The 19,763-nt window shown below is 42.4% G+C and overlaps 2 protein-coding genes across 2 annotated transcripts; both read left to right on the top strand.

Annotated features, from left to right (window-relative positions):
* The first annotated feature begins 2,026 nt into the window (after window positions 1–2,026).
* Window positions 2,027–3,787, top strand: LOC105054173 (fasciclin-like arabinogalactan protein 8). The gene has a single exon (XM_010935619.4). The coding sequence runs from the start codon at window positions 2,209–2,211 to the stop codon at window positions 3,472–3,474; it is 1,266 nt and encodes a 421-aa protein (XP_010933921.1). The 5' UTR covers window positions 2,027–2,208; the 3' UTR covers window positions 3,475–3,787.
* A 14,858-nt stretch (window positions 3,788–18,645) lies between these two features.
* Window positions 18,646–19,347, top strand: LOC105054172 (CDGSH iron-sulfur domain-containing protein NEET). The gene is made up of 2 exons (XM_010935618.4): window positions 18,646–18,999; window positions 19,082–19,347. Exons 1-2 carry the CDS (start codon window positions 18,779–18,781, stop codon window positions 19,179–19,181), a joined length of 321 nt encoding a protein of 106 aa, XP_010933920.1. The 5' UTR covers window positions 18,646–18,778; the 3' UTR covers window positions 19,182–19,347.
* Window positions 19,348–19,763: the final 416 nt, after the last annotated feature.

The following is a 19,763-nucleotide window of genomic DNA, read 5'->3' on the forward strand; positions in this document are numbered from 1 at the left end:
AATGAGAACGGAGACAGAGCTCAGCGCATCAAAATTAGCTTACTGAAACTTGTTGCCTTATCCCCTTTTTATAGAGTAGATCATCGTAACTGTCGGATATGGTCCCACATTTAGCGGCGTAGAATTACAGAATGGTAATCTCGTAGTGGATTATTAATCCCCATAGATTACGCCGTGATATCAGTGGAGTAACCTCTATGACGGTTATGATATATTTGAATGAGTCGGCCGACTATGCGTCAGGAGTCGGTTGTCGGTTAGTAACTCTGGAATACCGACTGTTGAAGTAGTTTATTGTCTGTAGAGTCCGAACATCGACCACCTACTGATCTTGATTCGACAAGGGATGTTCAGTTGGTCGGTCGAGAGTAGTGTTGGCTTGCTCAGCCGACATATAGTCGGTAATTGCTTCCAGGATTGTCTGTTCATTTGGTGGATCAGAGTCGGATGTCGGTTGGTATATGCTGGAGATCGATCGGTTTATGAAGTCGGTTAGTTTACTCCAACAATATCGATTTTGGAGAACTAAGAGTTAGACGATAGTTACTCATTGATGGTATTAACTATTCGCGATTATGGGATGTAATAGTCGCCCACGAATGATCCATTATTCGATTTTAATGATATTTGTATGCACAGAGATCGAAGAAAAGATCAATGCCCTTTGAAATCGAACTTTGTGCATTGGCACGAGTGGAAGTGTTGCATGAGATAAACCAATATTTGGTGGTAACTTAATCAAATATAGAAATTAACTAGTAATGTCATGCACTTTTGAATAATTAATGCACAGTTTGCTGGTTTCTTATCGACACATTGAATGCTTTTTTTTTTTTTTCCTTGATGCTTGATGGAGAAGCCCCCGGCTTACCACTTTATTTTCATGGTCAGCATTTACAGAGCACTTCAATATTAAAGCTTGATGAATTAATCAATAACAAAAGTAATACACCGATCGTTATATTGTTATACATCATACCAATTATCTTATTTTTTTCTCATAGATCTTATTTATATTTATGCATACGATGTAGGATATAATTTTTTATTATTAAAATTTATTTTTATAAAAATTATAATTTTAAAAGATATAGCATAATGATTGTACGAATTGATCCCCTTCAAAAATCCACATTTATTCAAAGTAAATATTCGTTACGAAAATGATACCACATCAAATTTGTAACAAATTAATAAAAATAAAAATATTTATATTTTATCAATTATTATATATTTCACTAATTTTTAAGATAATATTTTATATTATTTTTTAAAATTTTAATTTTTAATTAATTTATTATAAATTTAATATGGTATCATCATTATAATAAATAAATAAATATTTATTCATGGATATCTACGTCAAGGTGGATGACCACCGACTCCACTTTCCACTTTCCACTTTCCAGCCAATTGCGTGCATCCCTCTTCCATTTGTCTGCCTAACTATGGCACAGAAAATGAACAGTGCCACCTTCGGAAACCAAGCTCCTCGAATGGTCCACAGACCTCACCCACGCTATCTTCTTTCTGCCCCGACTCTTCGTATTTCCGCTTCATATCAAATCTACGCCATTACTATTTCTTGCAAGCAAAAGAAAAAAAAACTGCTCTCTATTACAAAATTAGATGTAAGGTTTCTAATGGAAACTGTTCATAAATTACAAAATTTAGACTTTGGGCACCACAAGAACATGCATCACCGTTCGCCGACTCCTTGGAGGTGACCATACCCCGAGAAACGGAAAAACCAAAAAATCCAGCTGTGACCGACCGACGCCGTCACACACGGACGTACGATGAGACTCTCACAGGCACATCTATACGGGAACACAATCAGCCGACGGATTAACGTACGAGGAGGCATTTTATGCATCCGCATATAATTCACATGCACGCGTGCTGCATGCACGCAGTACCATCTCTCCCAACGGCTCAATCCCTTGCGTCGCCCCTACTACTCGTTCACCGACGGCACATGTTATACCCCTCAGTGCTCACTCCTGCTACCACCACAAAGCTCCTATCCAAACCCTGGTTATCTTAACCCACCAGGGTTACTTTAAGCTCACACTCCTTCCTTTTATCGTCTCTCTGTTCCCTCTTTCTTTTTCTCCAGCCTCGTCGCCCAACCTCAGGAGATAGGTAGTGAGGGTCTAGCAGAGAAAAAAAGTAGCAGCAGAGACCAGCCATAGAGAGAACCCCTCAATGGCTTCTCTCCTCCTCCCTCTGCTGTTCGCCTTCTTGGTTTGGTTGGCCCCGGCGGAGGGGCACAACATAACGGCGATTTTGGACGGGTTTCCCGAGTACTCGGTGTACAACAGCTACCTGAGCCGGACGAAGGTGTGCGACGAGATCAACTCCCGGGAGACGGTGACGTGCCTGGTCCTCCCCAACGCCGCAATGTCCGCCCTCGCCGCCAAGCAATCCCTGGCCGGCATCAAGAATGCCCTCCGCCTCCTCACCCTCCTCGACTACTTCGACCCCCAGAAGCTCCACGACATCCCCCAGGGCACCACCCTCACCACCACCCTCTACCAGACCACCGGCAACGCCCCCGGCAACTCCGGCTTCGTCAACATCACCAACCTCCGCGGCGGCCGTGTCGCCTTCGCCGCCGCCGCCCCCGGCTCCAAGCTCGACTCCTCCTACACCAAGACCGTCCGCGAGGTCCCCTACAACCTCTCCGTCCTTGAGATCTCCGCACCCATCGTCTTCCCGGGCCTCCTCGACGCCCCCTCCGCCGCCTCCTCCAACCTCACTGCCCTCCTCGAGAAGGCCGGCTGCAAGACCTTCGCCTCCCTCCTCGCCTCGTCCGGCGTCCTCAAGATCTTCCAGTCTGCCATGGATAAAGGCCTCACCCTCTTCGCCCCTAACGACGAGGCCTTCAAGGCCCCCGGCGTCCCCGATCTCAAGTCTCTCTCCAGCGCCGAGCTCGTCACTCTCCTCCAGTACCACGCCCTGCCCACCTACACCCCGAAATCATCGCTCAAAACCACCAAGGGCCGGATCGCCACCATGGCCTCCACCGGCGCCGGCAAGTACGACTTCTCCGTCGTCTCCCGCGGCGACGACGTCTCCCTCAACACCGGCGTCGACACCTCCCGTGTCGCCAGCACCGTACTCGACGACACCCCCGTCTGCGTCCTCACCGTCGACAACCTCCTCCTCCCCTCCGAGCTATTCGGCGGCGCGCCGTCCCCGGCGCCGGCCCCCGCGGCGCTGACGCCCTCCCCGGCTCCCTCCCCGGCCAAGGAGGCCCCGGCGCCGTCCCCGAAGTCTAAGACGCCCAAGCGGAAGCACCGGTCACCGCCGGCCCCGCCGACGCCCGCCTCAGAGGCGGCGCCGGCAGGATCTCCGCAGTCGGCCGCGGACAAGGTGGCGGACGAGAAGTCGGCTGCGGTGAGGCCATTGGGGACACTGGTGGCGGCCGCAGCGGTCTCCGCGTTGGCGGCGCTGGCTTCAATCTTGTGAGCGGAGCTTTTGTTGGAGGACTCTTAAGTGGATTCACGTGGAGCGAGCGAGCGGAGAACGGTTCATCATCACTTTCTTTCTCTCTCACTCCATCTCTCTCTCCTTGTTCTCTCTGGTTATTAGTTGATTTTTTTTTTTTTTGGTTAGTCGAGAGATGATGGTGTTGCTGGTTTTGTTTCGCACTTGTTATGGTTCATGAATTTGTTGTCTTTTTCTTTGTTCTTATTTATATTTTTGATTTCTCATTCCGAGAGCTGTCTATTTTAATCCATGATGTAGCTAGCTGAAAGGAACCGTTTCTTCTTCTCCGTCTTATCACTCTTCGTTCGTTCTACTACCACTTCCATGGAGATGTGGGAGGAGACTGGATTATTTTGCTTTCCCATGTCACACACACACATACACATACATACATGTATATATATATATATATATGTATGTATGGGGGGCAGTTTTTTTATGGGGACATTGGGAGGGGCGATGTGAGTAATTTATTTTGGTTTTATATGATAAATGTTTTTTTGGAAAAAATAAAAGGGTTTGGAAGCTTGGAGGGTATAGAGAGATGGGACTGGGTGGTACAGTGGACAGCAGCAGTGGGATCCGACAGGAGGCCATGTGCGTGGGCCCAGCAACTAGTACACGCTTCTCCAGCTGGCAGAAATTTGAAAGATTATCCTGTATATAGATTCTGATAGCAAAACCTTTTTTTTTTCCTTTTAATGATGCTGGCCTTTTCTTTCAATAATGCTGGCTTTTATGGTGGGTTGGTTTTATTTATTTATTTATTTTTTTGGTAAAATGGTTTGGTTCGATTTGGTGTTAAACCGTGTCGTGATTCGACGAGGACGGAGTAGGGGAGAATCTTGGCTTGTGGATTTCACTTGCTTTCGGGCTGCCTTTCGCTTTTATTCCCACGCGGCGCGTCGGTGTGCTGGGGAAGTGCTTGGTTTTGATTTGATCTTTACATCTCCACGGCTCTCGCTTTGTGGTTTTAGGTTATATAATTTGAACTTTTTAAGCTCATCTTTTATAGTATCTAACTTAGCTTATTAACATTTTTACACATGGATAATGGATTGCTAATTATTTGATGGTAATACTTCGGCTTGTTGAATGTGGGGAAGCATTGCTGTCGGTCGCTAAGAAATGGAGGAGATTTCTTGTTATAAGAAAGTACAGCCATTCACTGGATTAAACATGGCTGCGAGCTAAATGCTAAACAGCTGTAGCACCAAGAGCTGGAACGCAAATGTAAAATGAAACACTACTTACATAATCATAATCATCTATCACATCCATACGCTATGGATTAAATATGGCTAGGAGCTAAATGCTAAACAGCAGTAGAACCAAGAGCCGGAACGCAAAAGTAAAATGATACACTACTTATATAATCATGATCATCTATCACATCCCCATCTTTTGATTAGTCAACTCATAATGCATTTTTATTCTTCAAAGAAAAAAATGATATTCAGGAAGATATTAATTTGGTATGAAAAATGGATGGCAGGAGAAGATGAATGGAAGATTTATATCTTAGATGAAGCGTCGATGGATAGAAATGATTTTTTTTCACTATTTGATATAAAAGAAATAAAAAAAATGATGGATTTATCTAATATTTTTGGAAGGTTATTTTTTTTTTTGATAAGATTTTTTTGGTAAAATTGCAGGATTATTTTTTAATTAAAATATTATTGTTGTTGTTGCAAATTTTTGGTTTGGATAGGATTGGTTAGAGTTGGGCGGCAACTGTAAAATAAGCCTTTGACGGAAATCTTTTAATGCTCAAATCAGAGATTTATAGAGCAAATGAAAATGGGCGCATGAAAGAGATTGCATATTTTGAGATTTTTTTGGTTATCTTTGTTTATAGATCAAGATCAGAGCTGCAAAGGAGAAGAGTTGGAGGTCATTCTGAGATTTTTTTATTTGATTTTTTAGGATTTGGCGGTCGTGGTTGGTTTATTTAGTCCATGGTCAGTAGCAGCATTGTGATTTGAAAGGAGTATACGGGTGCTTTTGATTAATTCTTTCAAATATGATGATCAAAATCGAGATTGGTTAAGGCAAAAACTATCGACTGAAACAAAGTGGCTGTTAGAGATAATGATCGATGATCGATGCACAAATTGACGGCCAATGCATGGGTTGACGGTCAATGTGAGTCGGTGATTGACGCTTGGGTCAACCATGACTGAGATTCATTAGTGTCTTCGGCTCGAAGATCAGACACTTTCTACCTATAACAATTATTATCATCAATTTATAATATTTTTTATGCTGAAGAAGTAATTAATAGATAAATATAAAATCTTTATAATCTATAATTATATAAAAATATATAAATATTTAATTTATTTTAATTTAATAAATAATTTATATGAGTTAATTATATATGTTAATTATATAAATAACTAATTAATTTATAATTTAATTTAAATAGTTAACTAATATTTTTATAAATAGCTAATTAAAATAAAAAATAGAAGATAATTTTAATTATTTAATTATAATTATCAAAATTATGTATTAAAATTAAAATAATTGACAATAAAATTTAATAGTATAATACATTATATATATATAAATAATATAAATGAAAATATGAAGAAATATTATAATTTTATCACAAAAATTAATGAGGTAATTTTACGAATGCAATATCCATTCATTAATGCTCCATCCATCTTTCTTTTCATCATTCTAAATTGGGAGGATGTAAATTGATGGGCCAGGATTGATGGATAATTTTTTTTATTTTTATCTATCATTCCTATAATTTTTTGAATCAAATAATGAACAAAACTATGATATCTTTTTAATCTCATCTATCCATCTTTTCATGATCTCAATTAAACATAGGATAAAGATGGAGAATAAGCGTCACACTGTTAATCCCATCCAGCAATGTTGTGAGAAATTTTGACAAGAGAAATGGGATTGAAATTTGGAGAATAATTGAATATTTATCCAAAAATTTAGAATATTTAAAAAAGAATGAAGAATAAAAATATCAATTTGTACATGTATATCTCGGAATGTTTTGAAATAAAATCTTTTAAAACGAAGACCAACAAATATGTTGAATGAAGAGGATAAATCTCGGCATAACGGTAACATTGCTTTATTGGGCCTCATGCAATGGCACTCTCTTTTTATATATTTTAAAAATTAGAATAGCTTGTAATTCTAGGGTGCCTCATCCAACAACTGGTTTCTGGAAACTTTTGTATCAGACAAAATTCAATTATTTATTTCTGTACGTGCTAGGGCCATCTTTCAATGATGACTAAACTTGATACCACAGAGCATCCAATAATTCCTCATCAAAATATTGTCATGTTAAGAAGTGTCGGGATTAAGAAATCCATGGATCAAAAAGGGTATTATCTAAGATTCATCCCAAGCCCCAGACAATCGCCAAACATAGTCTGATATCAGATGATAAGCCTCCGGTCCTTGAGAGAAATTTTTGTTCCATTCCTGGCGCAATATCTACGGAAACATTAGCCTTTCCGAATGTCCTACTTGCTCTTGGGAATTAAATTGGCCAAGGCTAAAACCTGAGACCTAAGTCCAGGCTCAGCCTCGATCAAGCCCAAACGTAGACCTGATCGAAGGCACTAATTTTCGAGTCAGAAATTAAATTTAAATTTTCTTTTTAGTATTTTTATGACCAAGGTTTAGGGTTCGGATGGATAGGATGGATCGATTCTCTATACTCGTCCGCATAAGATATTATTTACTTTGACTGGTCCACGACACGGAGCCTCACGGTTTGTCCTTCAAAAGATGTTTCATTGAAGGAGAAAATATTTTGATTTTATATAAATTAATTTTTTTTAACTTATAATTAATGTGAAATTAAAGATACGGTCCTCCTACAATATGTATATTTTTAAGATTGAGTGCAGTGAGAGACAATAAGGAGAAAAAGAAAAAGTAGAATCTAGCTTCCATTTAAAGGGCCAAACAACAACGTCCAGTGGGATTAAGAAATTAAAGGAAGCGAGAAGAATAACTGACAAGTCCAGCTAATTTAGGAACGTACCGGAGACATGGCTTGGTCGATCAGCTTTGTTGTAAACAGTCAATAAAAGCACTCTGTGTTCACCCTTCTCCTCTTGCTGAAACCATGCAGGTGGCTGGGCGTTATCTAAGTTTTCACCACTGTGACATTTGTATGATTACTGCATATTTACATACATAATATAATTGACATCTTGGCCTCTGTTTACCTTGACGAATATAATTAGACGTATGCAAGATATCGGCTAGAGATTTTTAATTATTGTTTAGTTATTGAGCAAATAATCGAAATCCAAAAAATCCATCCAATCTGACGCATATGAAACCAGACCCGTATGAAATCGAATTTGAATCGGATTGTGATTCGTAAAAAAATCGGTTAATTGTGATCGAGTTCGATTTTTATATTTTTAATCCGTATGAAATCGAATCTGACCGACCGATATAGTATTTTCAATACTTATACTATTTAGAGAATTGAAAATTGATAATTATGACATGTTATGTATTAACTTATGAATGTTATGAAATTATTATATCTTAGTTTCTATATGAATTGAATGGTGTAGTGGTTTGTGATTTTTAAAATCAACATTAAAACTTAAACCGACACAACACATTCGAACCTGTTATAGGCCGTTAATTTTGGTTTCAAACGATTTATGTATGATAAATGGTCGGCAGCGGATTAACCAGATTTTCTCAAATTTGATTGAATTCGATCGAATCAAATTTTTTTCTCAATCCGACCCATGCTCAGTCCTATTAGTTACAATACTAAATCAATTTTATTGAGAAGAAAGATAAGATTTAGGTTAGCCAATCTCTTAACAATATAGTTAAACTGCCATTGGAACACCTTTCACTACTAATGTTTTATTTACTGCAGACCCCCTAATACTTGTTTAGAGTTGTGCTTGAGAGCCTAAGAGATCCTTGGGAGTAGGACTATGTCATCCTCTAGAGACGCCAAACTAACACTTCGTCAGCTAATAAACTTGTAAGGATGCCAACCTGACCTTAAATGGATTTTGGCCTACCATGATTAGAGGCTACTTACCAAGGCCGCTCCACTTGAGACAGCTCATGCTAAAGCCAAAGGGGACCGACGTTGACCTGGTGGTATACGTCCAATATAGATCTCTCATGACCCCGACCCTTGTGGCCCTTCGTGGGAAAAGGGCTTGTTGGATGATAACTCACCGTGGGTCCAGTATGCGTTGGATGCGTTTTTAATGGTCTGATGCGTCTCATAAGTCATGACAAACATGGGAGTGTGGAGCCATGATTCTTGTCTGCCGTGGCCCATTGCACGTAATCCGTCCCTTTGTGAATCCTTAGCTGTCTTGAGAGGGCTTGGATTCATTGTCTGGTTGTTTCACGCTGGAACCATCCCGCGGTTGTATACCTACTACTCTAAGCTCGGGCAAAAGGAGGAATCATGAAATCAGCATGCTTTGCATGCTAGATTTTAGTTTCTACAATCAAATATGGCTTAAACAAACAGTGGAGAGTGACTGATGATATCGGAGTTACATGCTTGTAGGCTTGATTACTAATAGGGCTAAAATAGGATCGGGTACAGATTAGATGCTAATATATTCATATCCCTATTCATTTTATTTGATAAATAGAGATACGGATACGAATATAGATATCTGTTAAATACAAATATTTATATATATATTTATTTTAAATAGATATACATACAAATTTAATATCAGAAATATAGATATAAATATAAATATAAGTTGAATAACTAAATTTTATAATCATAAAATTAAAGATATTACTAAATTGATCATAAATCATATTAATAGCATGTTAATATGGTTATATATATTTTTTAAAAATTTATGAATAGTATATAAAAGGTGAAAGCCATTCTTTCCTTTCCAGCTTGCAGGTCAACAAGAGCGGAGATTGACGGCTCTTCTGATCACGATTTCAAATAAAATTGGATATTTGGATATAGATTGAATAGTTGTCTATCGGTATCTATATCTATATCTATCTTTTTTTTTAATGAATATAGATACAAATATGGATATTAATCGAGTGCTCAAATTTATATCTATATCTAGATATATTAGGATATAAAAATATATATAGATAGATATTATCCAATCTATTTTCATCTCTAGTTATTAATAAGTAAGGATGTGAATGAACGGGCCGATACAATGATCCAAAACAATATGAAGACTACAATAGTATGGGCCTGATGGAGTTTCTGGTCGATCTCACGCCTCGCCTCTTAAGGCAAGTCCATGTTCGCAGGCTCTACACTTGGGCCTGTGGATCTGAGCTAGCGTGGAACTTGGATACGCGCCCAACCTGTCTACCAACATCTCGACTTGTCACGTGAGGGGGGGATCATGCGGTCACCGTGGTTCATGGCGGAGTGGCGTGGTTCGCTAGAAACCGGTATTTGCCGAGCCTTTTGGTGGACACCAGTTTTTGGTTGTGAGTTTGTGAGCTTAGGCGGTGTCTTCAATCTCTAGCTTGAGAAAATTATATCATTCCATCCATGCATCGCTGCATCAGCATTGGTGTGATGCAGGGAATTATTAAATGTTGAACTGCCATACCAGCATCAATAGGTTTGAGATGCTTCTTGTGTGTCGAATACGTTTACCAGATGTCAGGCTATATGCGGACTGTGCTTCAGAAATCACACTAGAAACGGGTAAGAGTGTCATGCTTCGTAACATTTTTTTCATAAAGGATGTCCAGTTAATTTTTATTTTATTTATGTTATGGCTAATTCTCTGTGGTCTGTTATTGATGAAAAGTACCTGCAAAATAATGTCATAACAAACTGAAGTTGTGTCTGATGGAGATCCTCCGATACTTAAGTCAGAGAGGAGTTGGGGAACAGTAGAAAAATAAGTAGCAGAATCTTGACCCATAATTGCCTTACCAATACTGTTTCTTTACCCTACTTTTATAGACAATTCCGATGTAACCGTTGAACACGTGATCCCGCTTTTTATAGTACTAAATTATCGGACTATTATTACGGAGTTAGTGGGTCGTTAATTCTCACTAATTACCGTGACACGTGTTGATAACCATTTACAACGATTAGGATGTGTTGGGCAGATAAGTCGATTATATGTCGGTCGGTAGTAATAAGTTAGTAGAAGATCTGAGCGACCATCGGTAAGTAATTCTGATATACCGACGGTCTTAGGTCGGAGGTTGTTCAAGTCATCCGTTGTTGATCGATAGTAGCCGATTGTCAGTTGGTCAACCGATCGTGAGTCGGTGAAATATGTCCAGTCGGTTGATGTAGAGTCGGAGTCGGGGTTGGTTAACTTGAGTCGAGGGTCGACTGACTTGCTCTAACAATTGCCCCCCACTCCCAAGTCCAAGGTGATCCGACGTGTATATTACCACGTGGTTTGCCACGTTGGACGAAGGGAGTCATCTCTTATCATCTCGAACTCCGATTTGGCTGCTAGTTTTTTCGGGATATGAGCGTCGGCTGTTTTGTCATTTCGGTGGGTACAGAATCATTATTAGACTGTCATATTAATAGGATGATTCGGTATCGAATGTCAGTATCAGACGTCGTTTCGAGAAGATAATTTGGCACCGGACGATATAATTCTGACAAGTAGATTTCATCAACGTGTTAGAACGATATTGGATCGGAGTTGTTCACACGGATAATGGTGTTGTGGTGCGATCAGGAGGTGCGTCGAATCGTCCGATCAATGGTTGGCCCAGATGTTACCATGTGTCAACATCTAGTGAGACTTCGATTTGATTGCTTCCATCATGACTGTTGAGGGATCCTATATATATAAGGTCATTTTTCGGCCAACTTTTTACTTTGCATTTTGTCTTTCTGCTGTAGAAACTCTATCGGAGGATCGTCTCAGCGTCCGAAGAGTTCTTTCCTTTTTCTTTTTGGGTTTTCAGGTTTGTTAGGATTTGACGCCTCGAGATTCAGTCCACATTGAGTCCACAGCGAGGTTCGCGGCGAAAAACGGAGTCCAACGAGACCAAGATCATCTGAAACGGAGCTCGGATGGAGGAGATACGAGCTTATGAAGTCGGCACGAGAATCGAGGCGGTGGAGGATCGCCGGCGAAAGCGGCGGACGGCAGGCGGTGGCGCGCGGGACGCGCGACCCAGGCCCGCGCGGTGCGGGCCTGCGGCCCAGGCGGGCGCGCGGCCCAGGCGCATGCGGGCGCGCGGCCCAGGCGCGCGCAGGCGCGCCCAGGCCCGCGCGCGCGGGCCGGCCCAGGCCAGCGGGCCTGCTGGCCCTTGCCCCGGTCCACCGTGGACTGGGTGGTCCACGGCCCAGCCTGTGGACCGCGTGGGCGATTCCCATGCGTTTCTCGCGGTCCACGGCACTATTCCGTGGACCGGAGCGCGATCTAAGGGTCCAGAGAGCTCCCGGTCTTGATCGGACGGTCTGGGATGTGATTTGTCTATGTTTAGGATTCCTAATCACTCTCTAACCTATGTTTAAGGCTTTAAAAAGCCTGAGAACGAACAGAAGAGGTGTGGCGCTCGGTTTTCTCGCCGCCGTACGAACCAAGGAGAGAGAGAGAGGCATGAGGCGCTGTGAGAGAAGGAGCAGGAGGCTCCTGGACAGCGGTCGCCAGGCTCTTCAGGGGTTCAGGGGGGTCTCCAAGAGAGAGAGAGCTTTTGTGAGGGAAACTTCATGTGAGAGATAATTGGGTGTACAAGGGTTGAGAGTGAGGTCTCTTCTTGTAAAATTTTCTTTTCATAGTGAAGTTTGCATGCCCCGTGGAGGCGAGCCCTTTTGTGTCTGATCCACGTATTTTGATTGTTTTTTCTTTTGTTTTGTTTCTTCTTTCTTCCTGCTGCATCGCGTGGTACTGAAAGGGTCTTGGGAGGTGGTGTCCAGGCCAGACATCCACCCAACAAGTGGTATCAGAGCAAGGCGGTACAAGGACACAGATTGCAGTGGTGGTGAGCAAGACTGAAGATGGAGAAAACAGGAACAATCAAGATGGAGATCAACCAGTTTGATGGTAAGAGCAATTTCTCCTTGTGGCAGGCAAGGGTGAAGGACGTACTTATCCAACAGGGGTTGATCGAAGCTCTCTTGTGCGATGAGAAGCCGACCACCATGGAGGTGCGGGATTGGAAACGGCTACAGATGCAGGCGGTGAGTACCATCCGCATGTACCTGGCGGATGAGGTGGTGATCCATGTGCTGAGCGAGACTTCTCCGACGGTGCTGTGGTCGAAGTTCGAGGAGTTATACATGGCGAAGTCTCTCACCAACACTCTTTTCCTCTGGAGGCAGTTTTACCAACTGCGGATGACTGAGGGACAGAGCGTGCAGGAGCATCTGAGCCACTTCCAGAAGATCCTCACCGACCTTCTCAGCGTTGGCGAGAACGTTGAGGAGAAGACCAGGGCGCTGGTTTTGCTGGCTTCGCTTCCTTCTTCGTACGAGTCCTTGGTGACTGCTCTTCTAGTGGGGAAGAGCACTATCAAGATGGACGAGGTCACCGCGGCGATACTCCAGAATGAGGTTCTCAGGAGGGAGAACCCAGCTTCGAGCTCAGGTGTCGATAGCTCAGCTTTGGTGGCTTCTGGAGGAGCAGGAGGCGGTAGACGGAGCCACAGGAGATCGCATCGAGGGCGGTCTAAGTCCAAGAGGGACTTGAGCAAAACCAGGTGTTACCGGTGTGAGGAGTTGGGGTATCTAGCCAGAGATTGCCCTCAACTGAAAAATCGGACGGTGGCTGCTGTAGCGACGGCCGGCAGTGATTCAGATGGAGATGTCCTGGAGATATCTGACGAGGTATCTACTTCTTCCCAGCAGTGGATATTAGATTCTGCATGCCCCTATCATGTGTGTTGCAGAGAGGAGCAGTTTGACTCCCTGGAGAACAGTGAGAGCACTGTATATCTGCCGATCGAGCTGTGCGATCAGAGGCATTGGGACGGTCAGCTGGAGGACACATGACGGTGCAGTGAGGAGATTGGGGGAGGTCCGATACATACCCGATTTCAGGCGGAATCTTATCTCACTTAGCAGACTGGATTCGAGAGGCTACAGGACGGTAGCTGGTGGAGGAATCCTGAGGGTGCTACGCGGCGATAGGATTGTGCTGGAGGGGAAGAAGGGGAGCAGAGGACATTATTACCTGGCAGGGAGCCCAGTGCGAGGTGGAGCATCGGGAGCCAGGTGGAGCCCAGAGCGAGGTGGAGCTCCAGGAGGCGGATCGGGCACGAGACAGGAGACTCGGGAGGACGAGAGGCGACGTCGCAAGGTAAGATTCCTATTGCCGCAAGATGATGCCCCGAGCAGGTCTCAGGTCAGGAGGAGCACAGCATACGACGGAGATGGGATCGAGCAGCCTGGCTCGACTCCCATGTTTGCCCATCCATGATCACAGGCGATTGCCCCAGGGCATGGGGGCGAGGAGATCTAGAAGCTCTCGGAGTTTGGAGGAGGCCGAATATCGAGTCGAGGTGGAGATTGTTAGGATTTGACGCCTCGAGATTCAGTCCACATTGAGTCCACAGCGAGGTTCGCGGCGAAAAATGGAGTCCAACGAGACCAAGATCATCTGAAACGGAGCTCGGATGGAGGAGATACGAGCTTATGAAGTCGGCATGAGAATTGAGGCGGTGGAGGATCGCCGGCGAAAGCGGCGGACGGCAGCGGCGCGGCCGCAGGCGGTGGAGCGCGGGACGTGCGACCCAGGCCCGCGCGGTGCGGGCCTGCGGCCCAGGCGGGCGCGCGGCCCAGCCGGGCGCGCGGCCCAGGCGCGCGCAGGCGCGCCCAGGCCCGCGCGCGCGGGCCGGCCCAGGCCAGCGGGCCTGCTGGCCCTTGCCCCAGTCCACCGTGGACCGGGTGGTCCACGGCCTAGCCTGTGGACCGCGTGGGCGATTCCCATGCGTTTCTCGCGGTCCACGGTACTATTCTGTGGACCGGAGCGCGATCTAAGGGTCCAGAGAGCTCCCGGTCTTGATCGGACGGTCTGGGACGTGATTTGTCTATGTTTAGGATTCCTAATCACTCTCTAACCTATGTTTAAGGCTTTAAAAAGCCTGAGAATGAACAGAAGAGGTGTGGCGCTCGGTTTTCTCACCACCGTACGAACCAAGGAGAGAGAGAGAGGCGTGAGGCGCTGTGAGAGAAGGAGCAGGAGGCTCCTGGACAGCGGTCGCCAGGCTCTTCAGGGGTTCAGGGGGGTCTCCAAGAGAGAGAGAGCTTTTGTGAGGGAAACTTCATGTGAGAGATAATTGGGTGTACAAGGGTTGAGAGTGAGGTCTCTTCTTGTAAAATTTTTTTTTCATAGTGAAGTTTGCATGCCCCGTGGAGGCGAGCCCTTTTGTGGCTGATCCACGTATTTTGATTGTTTTTCCTTTTGTTTTGTTTCTTCTTTCTTCCTGCTGCATCGCGTGGTACTGAAAGGGTCTTGGGAGGTGGTGTCCAGGCCAGACATCCACCCAACAAGGTTAAACTTTGTCTTTCTTGGGTCCTCCTTTCTGATTTTTCTTCATTTTCTTTAGTTTTCTTCTCCAATGGCTAGGGGTTCTTCCTCTCGAGATGGTCGGTTGGAGAATCCGACTAACGACTCCCTGTCGGGTCTGGAAGTGGAGGCTTTTTCACTTTCAGAATCGAATGTTGAGCGGCTCCGGAAGCAATATCGCATCTCGGAGCAATTTCAACTCTTCTCACCTGATGCCGATGGTCGGGTGAACTCCCCTCTTTTGGGCCAAGTAGCCTTCTATGTTGAAGACCTTCGGATGGGTCTTTGATTTCCGACAAACAGCGTCAATATTGTGGTCATGGGTCAAAGGATCGAATGGCTCAGATGGTTGGCTTATGCCTCCGCTTCCGCATATGTGGGTATTATCCGCTTTGACTCATGATCATCTTTAGGCTTCAGTGGGCCTAGGCTTCAATGGGTCTTTGGCTTCAATGGGCCTTGATCATTTAGAGCCTCATGATTTTATCTTTTAAAAAGTACCGTCTGTGGAAATGCCTCTTATCCATACATACTCCTTCTTGACTGGAGGGCTGTGTTATGGTGTAGAGAGGACTTCTTTAGTCTCACATCGATTATTAGTCAAGAGGAGATATGGCTTATATGGATTGGAACCTTCTCTCCCACGTGAGGCGTCTTTTAAAAAATAAAATCGTGAGGCTCTAAATGATCAAAATTCATTGAAGTCAAAGGTCTATTGAAGCCTAAGGCCCACTGAAGTCTAAAGATGGTCATGAATTAAAGTGGACAATACCTCACGTATGCGGAGATGGAGGCATAAGCCAACTATCTGAGCCATTCGACCTCTTGATCCATGACCATAACAATTCATTTATTTATTTTTTGTTGAATCTGGCCACACCTTAAGATGCTCTGGTGCAAATACAATGACGAACATCCAACATAATCAGTTCGTGAAGTGAGTATGGAATATCATCCAGACTTGTTTAGGTGACAGTTTCAGTATAGACAGCAACATAGGAGGCTATCTAATTGGTTGCACTATTTTCCTCTAAAGATACGTGTAATTAGGCTACAAACGCTCCATGCAATAAGCCTCCGAGCATCCACCACCAAGGGGTGATAGCCATCTAAGAGGTTAGACTCTAAGCAGAACCAAGAGATTACAGTCCCAAGTCCCTTTCAAAAATTACATTGTCCATCTGTAAAATAAAAATTACATAGATCAAATCTTCCCAAGCGGCCTTCAATTCAACTTGTGGCATCCACATATCATAAAAAGAAGAGCCACCCGCTGCGATTAAATGCGATTTGGCATTATGGATGACAAAGCTAGCTCCACCCTACCGACCTCCATCCTTCACATTGTCGCCGAAGTTGATCTTTAGGAAGCCGGAGGGTGGGGGTTCCACGTGAAATGAGTAACTCGGATCATAATAACTGTTGAAATGAGACCCTTGATTTCCCATGCTGTCAAAGACTCCTCTGATTTCATGGCTATTGTAAGTCATAGCTCTCGTCACAATCCTAAAGAGGTTGTCTTGGCCACCATCGAAGGTCATCCTGTTGCCAGCTGCTTAAATAAGCTAGGCAGTATAATAAAAACATGTCACTATGCTTGGTTGTGCAGCTCCTCCTACTTGCTTGGCCAATGAGTTGAGTGAAGGATTCCCTATCCCCAGGTTGAACTCCAAAGCCCCCAACACTGAACGCTTGACTTTAGATTCAACGACCTCTCAACAAGTAAAGATGGCATGGTCTACCATATTCTCCACCTCTCTATATTGATCGCAAAAAGAAGAGATGGCAACACCCCTACAATGTAATAGACTCCTACAGCATAACCTATTCCGAGCAACATTCCAAATAAAAATAGCCATTTTGGGGTGTACCTACAATCTCCACACCCAATCCAAGTCCCACTACAAGAAATTATTTTTTGCAACGAAAAAAAATTTCATCGTTAAAAATAAACTTCTAACAACAAAAATAAAAATTTCGTTGTGCTTTGCTCATACTTAATCCATTGGCATCTCTGTCATACATTGATAAGCAAGACTCATCAATGGAAAAATACCAAGAAGTTTAACAATATAAAAAATGGAAAAAGATTTTTTGAATAGGCTAGAGCAAAAATAATATAAAAATCTTGTTCTATATTTGAGCCCGAAAAAAAAAAAAAATTCTTGCTTCACAATTCTCTATTGAATCTTTTGTTATACTAGAAGGACAATCTCACCGTGGTGCCAAAGCTCTCATTTTTTGAAGCTTTTACCATACTAGCGGCAGGTAACTTGACATGGTACATATTTACAATTGAAGGTTTGGCCAATGAAAGAAGGTTATACATTAGTTTTGTAAACCTTTTGAGTTAGATCCCATCTAATTTAGGGTGAGTTAGATATTTCTAGGCTCTCAATTTTATAATGCATCTTTCCAGAGTATATTTGGCCAGAGAAAATTAGTTTCTAAAATAAAAATTAGAATGGATGACACCTATGTCAGTTGTTTAGTAACGAGGAGTCTCATTTTTATTTTGATTTTAGATAGAAATGAAATTTTTTTGCTCCAATTCTTTAAAATTGAATTTCAATTTTTTTCAACTATTAAAATTTTATTAAATTTTAATTTCGATTTCAATCATAAACCAAAATATCAAAAAATATGATCATTTCTGTTCTCATTTCAATTCATTCTAATTTTGATTTCAATTTTGATATCGATTGCGAATCAAAATATACTCTTAATTTAACCTTGAATGGGAGATTATCAGCATCCAAACAGCCAAATCTTTTTTCGAGCTTTCTGTGTGATTTAAGCATTCTCCCAATGAAAAAGCTAGAGCATGGGTCATTTTTTGACTTGGCTGTGATCAATGATTTTGTAGCTTGATGGATACGAGCCATCAGCACCCTCATCCATAGGTAGGAGCCACTCGCATATAGAATACAATGATATGTATTAAAAAAAAAAACATACAATGACATCAGGGGTGGCAATGAGATTGAGTCAGATCATAAACGGATTGGATCAATACGGATCGGATCAAAAAATTATTTACCAAACCGATCTATTCATTAAACTGGTGAAAAATTTAAACTTGAATCGATCTGTTTATTAAACAGATAATTCAATCCGGCCCATTTAATCTATTTATTTAATAGATCAAATTAGGTTAAACAGATTTAACTGATTAAATGGATTGAACAGATTAAACAAATCAGATTAAATGAATCAAAAACAGATAAAAAAGATTTTAAACAGATTAAATGAATCTTAAATAAATTAAATAATTTAAATAAATCAAATTAAATAGATCAAAATAGGTTAAATATGTTAAATAGAATATCTGATTCAACTCGATCTGAATATTAAACGAATTAAATAGATTAAATAAATTAAATATTTAAAATTAATTTAATTATTAAATAAATTAAATAAATTAATTTATTTATAATTTAAATTTATTTAATTTAAATTTAAATATATTTATAATAAATTAAACACATATCGAATTGATAAATTGAATCATATTTTACCGATCCTATGGTTTTTCCTAAAACGGCGTTCGTCTTTTACCATGTTATTAGCTTTTTGTCTTTTTCAAGGAGCACGGAAATAACGAGAAGTAAAATAGCAACGTGTCAACCCCTCCACCGTCCATTCCGCCCCAACCTGGAAAGAGATCGTGTTCTCCACACAACCCCTTCAAAAACCGGCGGCTCCGCCTCATCCCCCACCTACCTCGCAGCCTCCAGGAAAGAAGAACAGAAGAGAGAAGGGCGAAATCGAATAATCCGGTAAAAGAGATGGCGTCTTCTATGGTGAGCACGGTGGGAGCTCGCTTCTCGTACGCCCCGACCGCGGAAGGGCTGAAACAGAGGCGGATGCAGGCGGTCTCTATTCGGCGCCGCACCGTCGCGGTGAGGGCGGAGGGGGGCATCAACCCGGAGATCCGAAAGGTGGAGGAGAAGGTCGTGGATTCCGTCGCCGTCGCCGAGCTCTCCAAACCCGTCACCGCCTATTGCCGGTATTCATATTCCCTTCCTCTCTTTTTTTTATAAACAAAAACGAAAACATTGTTATGATTGATTAGTGGGAGATGGGATCAGGTGTTGGAGGTCGGGGACGTTCCCGCTGTGCGACGGGAGCCATGTGAAGCACAACAAGGCTACGGGTGACAACGTGGGGCCTTTGCTGCTCAAGAAGTGAAGTGAAATTTGGACTTTAATTCAACATATTATTTTCTTTAATAATTGTTCTTCTTATGATTTTATGGATATTGCTTGTCTCCTGATGAATGGAGCCTATATAATTGTATGTATACATGATCTTGGTCAGCTGGGAATGATCCTCCGAGAAGAGCACAATTTGGACACAGGATGATTGGAAATATTTATTTTTATTTCATTTCACAAAAAGAAACTAGCGGTATGTAAAGGATGAAGAGGCCAGTCTCATAGACACAAGTTTGGAATCCAGGTAGAGCCAAATATTTGTAATTCATAAAAAATTTATTGGCTTGGGAGCGAATTTTGTACGGATTAGGCTGTAACAAGAACATAATGCAAAATTGTTTGTGTATTCTTATATTTATTCTGGTAAAAGAAAATATAGGAGGAAGGAGGTGTTCATAAATTTGCAGAACTACCATCACTAACAAGTAGGAATGACTCATTTTTTTTAGTTCAATTCTCCAAGAATAGTTCTGGAAATCATGTGACATGGGAAGGAATTATGGATAGCTCAAGATTTTTCTGATATTTCAGATAATGTTGCTGCACTTAGCAGTCC

The sequence above is a fragment of the Elaeis guineensis genome, chromosome 11 (genome assembly GCF_000442705.2).
Source record: "Elaeis guineensis isolate ETL-2024a chromosome 11, EG11, whole genome shotgun sequence".
Classification (NCBI taxonomy): Eukaryota; Viridiplantae; Streptophyta; class Magnoliopsida; order Arecales; family Arecaceae; genus Elaeis; species Elaeis guineensis.